We start from the raw sequence: 12,541 nt of genomic DNA, 5'->3' as shown, positions 1-12,541 counted from the left end.
ATCCCATAAAGCATGCATTATTATATCTCTAGCAATACTGCCAGAATCCCCCACCGTACGGCGGCCCTATTTGATGCCCAAACCAGATAGGCTCTTCCATCATCTGTGACATGAAATACCCCGATAGCCACCGGCTACAGAACACATCGCTCCTCAGAAACACTGACTACCTCTCTCTACTTCCATGTGTTCACACAAATTAGCATTACATTAGCATGATATTAGCACATCCGACCTGCACATCCATGCCTTATCAAAGCACTCTGTGATCCCCGGCTCCCCGTGCTTTAGTCTGGATCAGAAAAAAAGAGCGAAAACCTGAGTGAGAAAGAGAGAAAGACAGAGCGTTTCCCCCGAGAGAGAGGGAAGAGAGCGATGAGCTACATGATAACGAGCTGTGTTACACCGCTATACAACACACAGCCTTGTCACTGCGCCTCAGAGCTGATTTAGCTGAGCTAAATGGGCTGCAGCAGATGTTTGGTGACTACAATCACACAGAGCTGCGTTCCTCACTTGACTTGCAAATATTTGCTTAGAGACTTCAATATTGGCTTTTCTTTATTTCATTCTTTTTGAATGTGTAAGGTGGTTATTCCAGCGCATAAAAATGAATACACGCAGCATGCTTTCTCTACTGACACCTATTACTGCTGCGCTGTGTTTGGTACAAAATGTTAACCGTCGCTTGTGATGAAAACCCCAAGGCAACTGATCCTGTACTTTCATGAACAGTTTTTGAGACAGTTAAAAAAACTTATTGACTAAACATAAAAACAAACTGTGGTTTAATTCTATCCAGTGATTTTTCTTGATAAGTATTTTGATTAAAGTCTTGTTGCTGCAAACAGTGAAGCTCAGTTGAGATAATGCGTTCTGAGGAGAGTCTGCACTCTGCCGTCTAGTGAACAAGCAAACCACAGATAGATTTTCCAGAATGTTTAACATCACGCGGACTGACCACAGGCTATACTTACAGGTCACATGAAAGTGACGTGTTTGGTACTAACTGGCCCACATGTAGTTTACTGGTGTTCACTGAAGATGTTGCTTTGCTTTCTTTATATGTAGGTAACGTCACCTAATATGTTTTATTTATCTTTTCATTTCCAGTGCAACGGTTTCTCATCACATCCACGGGAGCCCTGTATATTCTGGATGTGCAAATGGAAGACGGGCTGTACAACTACAGGTGTATGACACGGCATCAGTACACCGGAGAAACCCGACAGAGCAATAGTGCCCGCCTCATTGTGTCAGGTGAGAGGGGGATACCACAATTAGAATGAATAGGAAGTTCTGCAGCTTGATATATATTAGCTTGTATATTAAGCTGCACTTCTGGGTTGAATGGTCACTTGTTTCACGGTGCAAAAAACTACAGAGTTGTATTATGTGCATATATATTGGTTGGTTTCATTGTGAAACGTTAAGATGAGCGTTTTTACCATCTCCATCTTTGTGTTTGTAGATCAGATTGATTTGGAGTAATCGCACTGAGACACGAAACGATACTGCACGCTCTCTGTCCAGTGACTAGGTTGCTCGTTGTTTTTTGACTCTACCTGTAATATACAAAATGAACATCAGTATGTTTTCAATAAGGCTTGAAAGTAGTGACTCAGTACTAGCAACCGCAAAATTAAACTCTTCACCAGCATGTTTACTGAGGTCATAGGTCATGAAAGTTTTCCTGGATTTGATACAACCAAATGTATTTTTATAAAACGAACACTCGGAAAGCACAACTTCCTGCAGTGTTTTATACCGATGTCAGCATTGTTAATATGGGCATCTTGTGTAGTATATTCATCTTTCTGTATCATTGTGTCATATAAGGTTGTATTGGAAAAAATAATGTTTTAAAGAGGTCAAACAAAGAAAGTGCTAATGTCCCCCAAGGTCTAATATATTGCTTTAATGTTTGAAGATTTTCATGGCCTACCTATGACCTTGAAGCACTACATACTAAAATAGTGTATTTTATTATCTTTACCCATATGACTGGAGCAGAATCGGCTGAAATCTTTGGCTTATTTAAGCTGTAAAAACTTGAGACGTAAAGCATCGTACTGAAGAAATAAAAATGGGGTTTAACAGCTTTCTCTCCCTTTCATATGATTGTTTTGGGGGTTTTTTTTTTTCAAAGTTAACTTTGACTCTGAAGGTCAAAGTCAAATGCTTAGCCAACCCGGGTAATCATGTCCCCTAAGGCCTAGTATATTGTTGTGAAGTTTGAAGACGATTCATAACAAACTGTGGGTAATATGAAGTTTTTGCTGATTTCACTGTTTTTACTGTTACAGTGATGGGAGATACCAAGATACCAATGACAGCTTATACTGTTGATGGTATCTGTCAGACCATTAGAAAGAAAGAATGCAGGTTTAAGCCCTTTACCCGGCACAGGCTAATTGAAATCATGCCAAAACAACCAACAGTGTGTTTTTCTGCATTAAACAGATGGCCAAAGAGTCAAATTTACACTACACAGCTGTTTGCATAACAACAACCAACAGCTGATATGCGATGGGATTTTTTTTCCAAGTTTCATATTTAAAGCTTAAGGTAATCAGTGTGTGAGTTTCAATACTGCGGTGTGTTTGATCTGATAAAAGATTCATAATGGCATTCACATCGGCCCCAGCATATGTCAGTAACAGCAGGTAAACCCTCTAAAAATGTCCCAGTCTGTTGCCTTGATTTCAGTTTAGAATAATATGGTTAATGTGTTGCAAATACCAGCTGGTGATACCACACACTGTTGGATAAAATGACACAAGACAAGTAATCAGACACAAGGACAGGAAGCACCATGACACAGTCAGATAGGGTTTGCTGTTGATTTAGTGTGCCTTCAGAAACACTGACTGCATGTGAGAGGACCATATGGAAATAAATGTGAGCTTGTAAAAAAAAAACATGTTGGTCAGTTGAATTAAACGGAGGGCGACAGGATAAAAACCCTTGAACTAAAGAGTGGGTGACAGGCAGTAAAGGCCATGAGAACTCTCCAGTTTGGGGGAGGACTTCAGGATAGAAAAATACCCTCCTTTCCAAAACCATTTAAAGAGTCACTCTGCAGATTTCAGAGTATTGATGCAGTATTTTTAGTTTGTAAGACATTCATTCACAAGATAGGCAGGGTTGTACCATGTTTACTGATGGGGGGGGGGGGACTAGAGCCATTACACTAAAATTTAAAAAATCCCATTCTCTTCCTTTGGCTACTCATGAGTTCACGATTAAACACTTTTCCACTTTTAACTCCTTGTGCTGCATTTAACCCTTTTTGAACCCACGCAGATCCGACCAATTCTGCACCCCACATCCTGGATAGCTTTGAGCGCCGTGAGGTGATGGCATCTCATCGAGTGGAGCTCCCTTGCAAGGCCTCTGGTCACCCTGCACCCAAATACCGCTGGCTGAAGGACAACCGCCCGCTGGAGACAGACTCGCGCTTCAAACAGAGTGTGACAGGCCTGCTCATAGAGAGAACCCAGCCCAGTGACACAGGGACGTATGTGTGTGAGGTGTGGAATGGCTATGGCAATGCCGAGGTGGTTGGCAGGCTGCAGGTAAAAGGTCAGTGTCCTTGTGATGGTGCTAAGTAAGGCTGTGGAGTTTTTTTTATTATGGAGCAACGAATCAAAAGAGGCAGATTCTTTTGCTTTTTAAGTGTGAAGCACTTTTGTTTACATTTTTTCATCTATCTAATGATGATAACTTGGTACCTCCACTAAACTACAGAGCCCCTCAAGGTCATGGTGAGTCCGCGGAAGGTGAAAGGCAGCGTGGGAAGCCAGGTTTCACTGTCCTGCGGTGTAACGGGCTCCGAGGAGTATCAGCTGTCCTGGTATCGCAACGGAGAACTCATCTACCCCAGTAACAGTGTCCGCATGACAGGCCAAAACAGAGAGAACCTGGTCATGGCTGGCATGGCCAAGAGTGACGGAGGAGCCTATCAGTGCTTTGCCAGACATGGCAAGATGTCTGCCCAGGACTTTGTTCAAGTCATACTGGAAGGTCAGAATTCACAGTGAGACGTGTGGGTGGGAGCAGTGCGTGTGCACCATTTTGGTTTTGTGTGCACAGCAATTGTGTGTATCTATGCATATGCAAGTCCAGACTGTGCTGTGTGAAGCTCAATCCTGCAGGGCCCAGCCCTTTTTTATAAGATTTTCTGAAAAGCCTTGAGCTGTACATGAGCTGGTTGCTGCTGCAGTGTCTCCCATAACCAGGGTACTATAAGGGGAATATTGATAATCAATAATGCTGTGGAGCCAGAGAGGAGCTGGATTAATCTGCTCCTCATTCTGACACTGCTTTTTATACTGGAGATGTGCATGTTTTCCACTAAAAGTGCAGATTTGGACAAGATTCTCATTCAAAAGCATCAGATATGAATTGACATGCATCCCTTATGAGGGGAACAACAAAATATACATCACCGTGTGAATTTTCTCCCTCTGTGCAGATGGCACCCCCAAAATTCTGGCTTCGTTCAGCGAGAAGGTCTACAACGTCAACGAGTTTGTGTCATTGTCGTGCACAGTGAAGGGCACGCCAGAGCCGCGGGTAACGTGGACTCTGGACGATGAGCCCGTGGTACGGGACAGCCGCCATCGCATCTCCTACTACACCAATGCCGAGGGCCACGTGGTGAGTCATCTGAACATCAGCCAGACTCAAGTCCCCGATGGAGGAGTGTACCGCTGCATCTGCAACAACTCAGCTGGGACCGTTTCCTACCAGGCGCGAATAAACGTAAGAGGTGCTTGTCAGATCAACTCTTCCAACACACCATCACATATACACATCGACATGCCTTGAGTCACTCTGTTTTGACGCATTTCTGATTGGCTACTTTAAAAGTGCACGTGATGAAAGAGGTTTTATTATGCTGTCGTGTTTCTAGCTTTTCACATACTTTTAAATCTGATAGCGTAGCTTGGCTCTGTTTCTCCTCAGAATATAGCAAGACGCCCAGAAGATGCTTTTCCTGTTATCTTTCCACTTTTCCAGTTTTTTGGGGGTATTTTTGCGTTTGGATTTCACCATCTCTATATCAGGACAGTTATTACTGTTGACTGTACTGCTATATGCATTCTACAGGGACATGGCTTGCTGAATTGCTGCTGTCATGTAGTGACACTGGGGCGCTCAAGCTTGCCGTGCTTTCCAGAACATTATTATTTCTCTATTGCAGAGAGGGAATGTTGCTTTCTTTGTACAGATTGGTCGGATTTGATTGCTGCTCAGTCTTGCATGTTGTGGGGCTAAATAGGGCGATCCTCCAGCCCTTAAGCGAGGGTTCATGGATGCCAAATGCAGCCAAGCAATGAAGATAAATCTCCACAGGTGCCAACGCGGAGAACGTGTAATGACTGCTTCTCACGTCATTGGCTCCTTAATCGTGCTAAAGAGAGTAGCAACCCAGGATACGCTTGTATTCCAAGTACACTGCAGAGCCTAGTTAAACTGTCTTCTCCAGTGCTTTAAAGAGACACCTAATAGTCCATTTCCCTGATAGACACTGAGCTATGGAAGCCTATTGGTTATTCTGTTGGTTTTTCACAAGTGTGCACAAAAGGCGGCAACGTGAGTAATGGCTTTGATAATAGCTTCATGAGTGGAGAAAGCGAACATTCGACTCTAATGCTTGTCAGAAGCAATCACAGCCTGCACCAAAGAGGTGGGAGCAAAAGGTAATATTCACTACAGTCTCAAACAGAAAGATGCACCAATCCCTGAATCTGGCAAAGCAGGATGTGACGCGAACAGAACAGCAGAACGGTCCACCCTGTGATGATTCGTAGTCTCATTTGTGTTTTACGGTCCTTCTCGCTTAATCGAGCAGTCTGTAACCCCTACGCACATCTGGGTCATTTTTTATGTCACAGTATCAGAGTGAATCGAGGCATGTACAACTTTGTGGTGTCTTAAAAACACACAAAACACAGAAAAGCTAACTTTCACACCACAAACCACCTCAAAATCATTTTAAGAGAGTTGTCTCTCCAATGTGTCCTTCAAGGGCCTGCCAGCATCAGACCAATGAAAAACCTCACTGCCATCGCTGGGCGGGACATGTACATCCACTGCCGTGTCATTGGCTACCCCTACTACTCCATCAAATGGTACAAGGACTCCAATTTGCTGCCGTACAACCACCGACAGCGGGCCTTCGAGAACAACGGCACCCTGAAACTGTTTGACGTGCAGAAGGAGGTGGATGAAGGAGAATACACGTGTAATGTGCTGGTGCAGCCACAGCTGTCCACACACCAGAGCGTTTACGTTACAGTGAAAGGTATGAAACAGTCTAATTGATTTTCAGACAGACAGCACGGGACTCGTTCTATATTTGGTCCAATAAAACAAGATTTAGTTCATTTAGCTGTGCGACATCATCACGTTTACCCATCTGCGAGGCCAATAAGCAGCTGTTTCAGATGTACGTTCGCATTTGTACGGTACTGTATTGTACTCTGTGTTTGCAGAATACATTTGTGGTTACGCTGTCATTAATCTCTTTGCAATTCAAAGGGAACGGCTTTATCGGTGTACACACTGACCCCGTAGTGCCTTTCCATCGGAGGTGTATGCCCCCTTTCCTCGTTGCAGAAAACACAGATATGCAGAGTGATATTTGTATATCACTACCTATGAAAAAAGCACTCACATCACTGATAGCAAGGCACCATCTCCATCATCCCAGCCAGCTTATCTGGAGCTCATCTGAATATGCAGCAGGACTGAGAAGAGCCAGATGATGATAACCTCCGATGGCTCTCTTTCTTCAGTGACGCAGCATAATTTCAACTGTCCTATGGGCCGATCCCCACCCCCCCACACCACCCACTCTCACTGATCTTGACGTGCTAACGAGCGTTTGAGGGGGAAATCACACAGCATAGACAAAGCGACACTTCTATTCCACCTTGGCTAATTTGCCTCTCAGCTGCTTAGCATTCCACCGCTGCCGAGAGGGAATCCCCAGGAACCTATTATGCTTATTTTGTTGTGAATTAAATAAGCGCTGAAGTGCTGCTTATTCCAATGTTATTTTAAATCATTAATTTTTCAAAGCATCTGGTTCTCACGATGGCTACAGTGTCCCCAGAGAGCCGAGTGAGAGTGAATGCTATATGCTTATGTTTTGAGAGGCTTCAGCTGCTCCACATGAGGCGAGCTAATAAAATATTTCTTGCTTTCCTGAAAAATCACAGCTTAATGTGGAAAATAAGGTGATAAAGAGAGAACTGGGCCTAATGAGTTGCTATGCGAGTGTTTTGTAAAGTAGCTCAGCCGCGGTGTATAGTATGTTAATGTGTTGATTATTAATGTGCATGAGTGGTTAGTGATTTTGAGTAGCTCTGGCTGAAATTAAACAACCTGTAACCCGCAGGCCTGAAGCAATATTCCCGTCTCTGTTACAGTCCCGCCCACCATCCAACCATTTGAGTTTCCCCGGTTTTCCATCGGCCAGCGAGTCTTCGTCCCCTGTGTGGTTATGTCTGGTGACCAGCCCGTCTTCATCACCTGGCAGAAGGATGGTCGGCCAATCCCGGCCAGCCTGGGCGTTACCATAGACAACATAGACTTCACCAGCTCCTTGCGTATCTCTAACCTCACACTGATGCATAACGGCAACTACACCTGCATCGCACGGAATCAGGCTGCTGCTGTGGAACACCGGAGTGAGCTCATTGTCCGAGGTGAGGAGGGGAGAGATGGGTAAGAGAGTCAATCTGGATGTGATTTACAGAAGTTCAGTGCTGTGGAAAAGTTTGGATCCACCCCTCATTTCTTTATCTTTCACGTGCAAGCAGCCAGACTTTCTTGTAAAAAGATTTTTTAACTGGCTTTGAGCAGTAATTCTCCAGGCTTTCTGAAAGTTTAATCAATGAAAACTGCCAAAGATTAAACCGTTTGGGTACTTTTTCAAGTGGTGGACAAAACAAGAAGTGACAGACAGCTATATAAAAAGTTATGTACAGCATAGAGGCCTGATTTGAGGTGTGGTGCTTTTATTTGGAAGATTTTGCTGTGAACAGACAACATGCAGTCAAAAGAGCTCTCCATGCTGGTGAAATAAGCCATCCTTAAGCTGCAAACACAACAAAAACCCCATCTGAGATACTGCTACAATATTAGGAGTGGCAAAATCTAGTTTGGCACATCCTGAAAGAAAGAAAGCACTGGTGAACTCCGCAAGATCGCAGAATCATTTCCATGGTGAAGAGAAACCCGTCCACAACAGCCAACAAAGTGAACAACACTCTCCAGGAGGAAGGTGTATCGATATCCGTGTCTACCATAAAGAGAACAGTGCGTGAAAGTAAATACAGACGGTTCACTGCAAGGTACAAGACCTCAACAATAGAAAGGCTGGGTTGGACATCTAAAAAAGGCAGCACAGTTCTGGAAAAACCTTCTTTGGACAGATGAAACCAAGATCAACCTCTACCAGAATGATGGCTAGAGAAAAATACGGAGAAGGTGTGAAACACCTCATGATCCAAAGCATACCACATCATTGGTAAAACAGGGCGGAGGCAGTGTGTTAGCCTCGGTGTGCACTGCTGCCAGCGACAGTGGGACACTGTTTATTGACGATGTGATACAGTAAGCAGCTGAATGAATTTTGAGGTGTTCGGAGACATACTCTCTGCTCACATCCAGCTAAATGCAGTCAAAGTTCTTGGGTGGCGTTTCTTAATAAAGTTGGACAATTACCCAAAACATACAGCTAAAGCAACCCAGGGGTTTATTGAAGCAAAGAAGGCAAATATACTTGAATGGACCAGTCAGTCACCTGATCTTGCTGTCGCGGCCCAGTGGCCACCAGAAGTATGGACTCGAGTGTAGACAGCACACGGAAGCACGGAGAAAGAGTGAAGGCAACACTTTCTTTACAGAGAGTGAAGGAAGCAACAGTGTAACTAAACCTACACACGAGGTCCTTGGAGATTCAACCGAAGGAACTTAACAACAATAAAGATCACTGTGAACTAAGCACTTGAGTTTCACAGTGATAAACTGATTACCATGAACTATAACAACACTAGGATTAACGAGAGCATGGCTATGATAGATACTAAACAACAACACATGAAAATCACAAAACAGTAAAAATTCCAAGCTATGAAAAGAGTCCATGAGTGTTGCCCAAGAGCTGACGTGTTCAAGGGCCAGCAAACCCGATATGGGGTAACTGCCCGCACAGGAACCCTGTGGCGTGGAGGTAAGGAAGAGGCTAGACTGGGGTCACGGAGCCGGGGAGTTCGGAGTCACTGTAACTGAAGGAAGCAGACGTCAAAGGGAGTTCTAGACACAATAGATTGCGTGCAGTCTTACTTTCTGCAGGCGGGCGCAAAGTGCGAAGGGGTAAATGGTCTGGGTGAGCCGAGAGAGAGTCCAGAGAGGGTCCGAGATGTTCCAGTGAGTTTGGCATGTAGGCAGGCAGCAGTGAAGCGGTGAGGCAGCCGGGCAGGCCAGCGACTGAGAAGAGGTTAGTTTATGGCAGGTTAGGTAATGACATCCCAGAGGATTACTGCGAGTGAAAGAGAAGCACAGGTAAGTATGAGCAACACTATGAGTATCAAACATGAGCTGTGACAGCCTTCACTAACTGAGGTTATCAGACAATCTGCCGAAGAGGGATTGTGAGCGCTGGCAGCCAAATTACTTCCAGGTGCAGCCTGTCAGTGATGAAGCGGTGACTCCGCCCAGAGGTGGAATCACCAACGCTGTGGAAAAAGCCAAGTTTACTCTTTAACAAGATTTCAGCTGGTAAAGACTAAACTTCAGACAGAAAGGGCCACAAATAAACAGCAACTGCAGTAAAGGCCTGGCAGAACATTAAAAAGTAGGAAGCCCGGCATCTGGTGATGTCCATGAGTTCAAGACTTTGAGTATTAGAACTGAACCCCTTAAATGAAGGGACTGTGTTAAAATGCTTTAGTTCCTCACATTTTTATGCAGTCTTTTTGTTCAACCTTCTGCAGTTCAATCGCATCGGAGTTACTTCATTTCAATGGGCGACCATGGCTCAGGGGGTTGGGAAGCGTATCTGTAACCGGAAGGTCGCGGGTTCAGTCCCCGGGCTCTCTGTCCTGGTTGTTGTGCCCTTGGGCAAGACACTTTACCCTACTGCCTACTGGTGATGGCCAGAGGGGCCGATGGTGCGATATGGCAGCCTCGCTTCTGTCAGTCTGTCCCAGGGCAGCTGTGGCTACAACTGTAGCTGCCTCCACCAGTGTGTGAATGTGAGAGTGAATGAATAGTGGCATTGTAAAGCGCTTTGGGTGCCTTGAAAAGCGCTATATAAATCCAATCCATCATTATTATTATTATTATTATTATTCAAATTTGTTGTGGTAAAAAACTTGGAAAAATCAGGAAAAACTTGTCTCTGTCCAAATATATATGGACCTAACTGCATCAATGATCTCAAACGGTGCACATTGTGGGATCATCCTGATAGAGAATTGAACAAACAGCAGCCAGCATTCAAAGACAATCGATGAATGTCCTTCAAGAAGCCGGGAGAACTTTCCCAGAAGACTGCTTAAAGAAACCCACAAGAGTTCAGAATGTCTTCAGCCAGAAGTGGCCCTCTGGGCAGGTTTGTGTGGCTGTATGTGGCCCACAATATAAAATGAGTTTGACATTCCTGCTTTAGCCCTTTAGTAATTCTAAACCTTGTGAGAATTGTATAAACTTTTTTGCATTTATGTATGTTTACACGTTTCAATAAATCACTGTTCCTATTTCCCATTTTCCTGGAAAATGTAAAGAAATGAGGGGTGGCTGCACTTCTCAGGAGTTTAAGGAAGCGGATGTTTGCGGACCACACTGTACTTTCACTTGGTCTTTTTCCCCATTCTGAACTGAAATGTTCCTGTGACATTTTAGATGTAAAGATCTCACAGTAAGGTTTCTTCACTTGCAGTTCCTCCCAAATTTGTGGTGCAACCTAAAGACCAGGATGGCATCTACGGGAAAGCAGTGATACTAAACTGCTCAGCTGAAGGCTATCCTGTTCCTACGATCCAGTGGGAATACTCTAAAGGTAAACCTGCACAGTTTACACACACGTTGATTACACAGCCGTCTCCCTGAGGTTTGTTGCAAGTGTTGGATGTTTTACATGTTTTCAAACACTTTTAAAATCATTCTCTTGAGTTGAGAAGAGTTGCTGCATTGAAAAATACTGTTATTTATTAATTATTTATTTATTTTACCTACAGCAAGCTTATCCTCTGTTGCCAGCACACCTAATACGATGTCCACAGCCATGAGGATGAATGCATAAAAACCCTCAAGTCAAACCTGCGTTTCAAGGAATAGTTTTCTGTTTCTCTGTAACGAGGAAGTGGGTGTGAAATTATGTAACTGTGGTACTTCACGTGTAACATTTCTCAGCCCAGCTGGACACAACAGCAAAGTTTGAGATATGAGATATAAGATAAAAAAAATGCATAATTAGAGTTTTTAATTCTTTCAGTTAAACTGGCAGCTGCAGAGCAAGAAGACGTGTGTTTAATGGTTTGAGATCTCTGAAGGTTTTCATAACATAAACACATAAAATAACAATGACTTGTTTTTTATTCCTCTTCCATTGGACTAAAGCTGGGCAAACACTGTGCGACTTTTTCAGTCGCGTTTTTCAGCTCCTGCTCAAACAGTACAATTGAATCGCAGAGGTTAGAAGTTCATAGGTCACGATGCAGGCTCTCACACGATACGGCCCGATGCTCTGATGCGACCTGAGTGCTCACACTGTGCATCCATAACATGAAGCTTATAACACAAAATCTGTCTCTCGCTCTCGCTCTCTGTCTTTCACTCACTCAGACACACACACACACACACACACACCGTCAACTTTGCTAAATTGCTAATGAAGAAACGCTGACCAGGCAGCTGTGATTGAGCAGCAATGTCCATCCAACTCTTTCCACGGCTGTTGTGGTTGTGATAATGTTGTGAGGCCACATCGAAAAGACTCGGCTGAGCTTGCCAAAGTTGGTCCAAGTTGGAAACTCGGGCCGATCCCTAAAACTGTCGCACGACTGAAAAATCGTCTCCAAATATCGCACAGTGTATGGCCAGCTTAATTTTCCGTCCATCGTTTGGGGGGCGCTGGAGGCTGTTCCAGCTGCTATGGGTGAAGGCAGGGGGACACCCTTGATGGGTCTCTCAAATTCACAGCTACGAGCAATTTAGATTCACCAATTAACCCCACTAGTGGGGGTTAGTGGACTTACGTATAAATGAAAAATTCTGAGTTTGCACAATCTCAGTATTTGTAAGACTCTTTCCTCTTTTAATGTCAGTTTTACTGTGTAACAAATGCATTACTATTGTCCCTTACCACCATTTCTCTTTTGAAAACTTCAGATTTACAGTATAGGCTTAATTATAAAAAGGAATTGTGGGATATGTGGTACTCAAACCGTACTAGACTAACACTAGCTCATTTGAACCCATAAAACAAAGCCTTACTATTTCTGTAGTATAAATAAAATGC

General features: G+C 43.9%; 1 protein-coding gene across 2 annotated transcripts in view; it reads left to right on the top strand.

Annotated features, from left to right (window-relative positions):
• dscama (Down syndrome cell adhesion molecule a) overlaps positions 1-12,541 on the top strand; it is a 112,664-nt gene that overhangs the window by 73,175 nt on the left and 26,948 nt on the right. For both annotated transcript variants that reach the window (XM_080867543.1, XM_080867542.1), the window contains exons 4-10: positions 1,114-1,260; positions 3,307-3,585; positions 3,751-4,026; positions 4,478-4,774; positions 6,038-6,313; positions 7,443-7,721; positions 10,961-11,080. In XM_080867543.1, coding sequence (XP_080723669.1) covers positions 1,114-1,260; positions 3,307-3,585; positions 3,751-4,026; positions 4,478-4,774; positions 6,038-6,313; positions 7,443-7,721; positions 10,961-11,080 — 1,674 coding nt within the window. The remainder of the gene's footprint in view (positions 1-1,113; positions 1,261-3,306; positions 3,586-3,750; positions 4,027-4,477; positions 4,775-6,037; positions 6,314-7,442; positions 7,722-10,960; positions 11,081-12,541) is intronic.

This window comes from Rhamphochromis sp. 'chilingali' (genome assembly GCF_963969265.1).
Source record: "Rhamphochromis sp. 'chilingali' genome assembly, chromosome: 19".
Classification (NCBI taxonomy): domain Eukaryota; kingdom Metazoa; phylum Chordata; class Actinopteri; order Cichliformes; family Cichlidae; genus Rhamphochromis; species Rhamphochromis sp. 'chilingali'.
The sequence above is the reverse complement of the archived record's forward strand: the minus strand, read 5'-3'. Positions and strand labels throughout refer to the sequence as shown.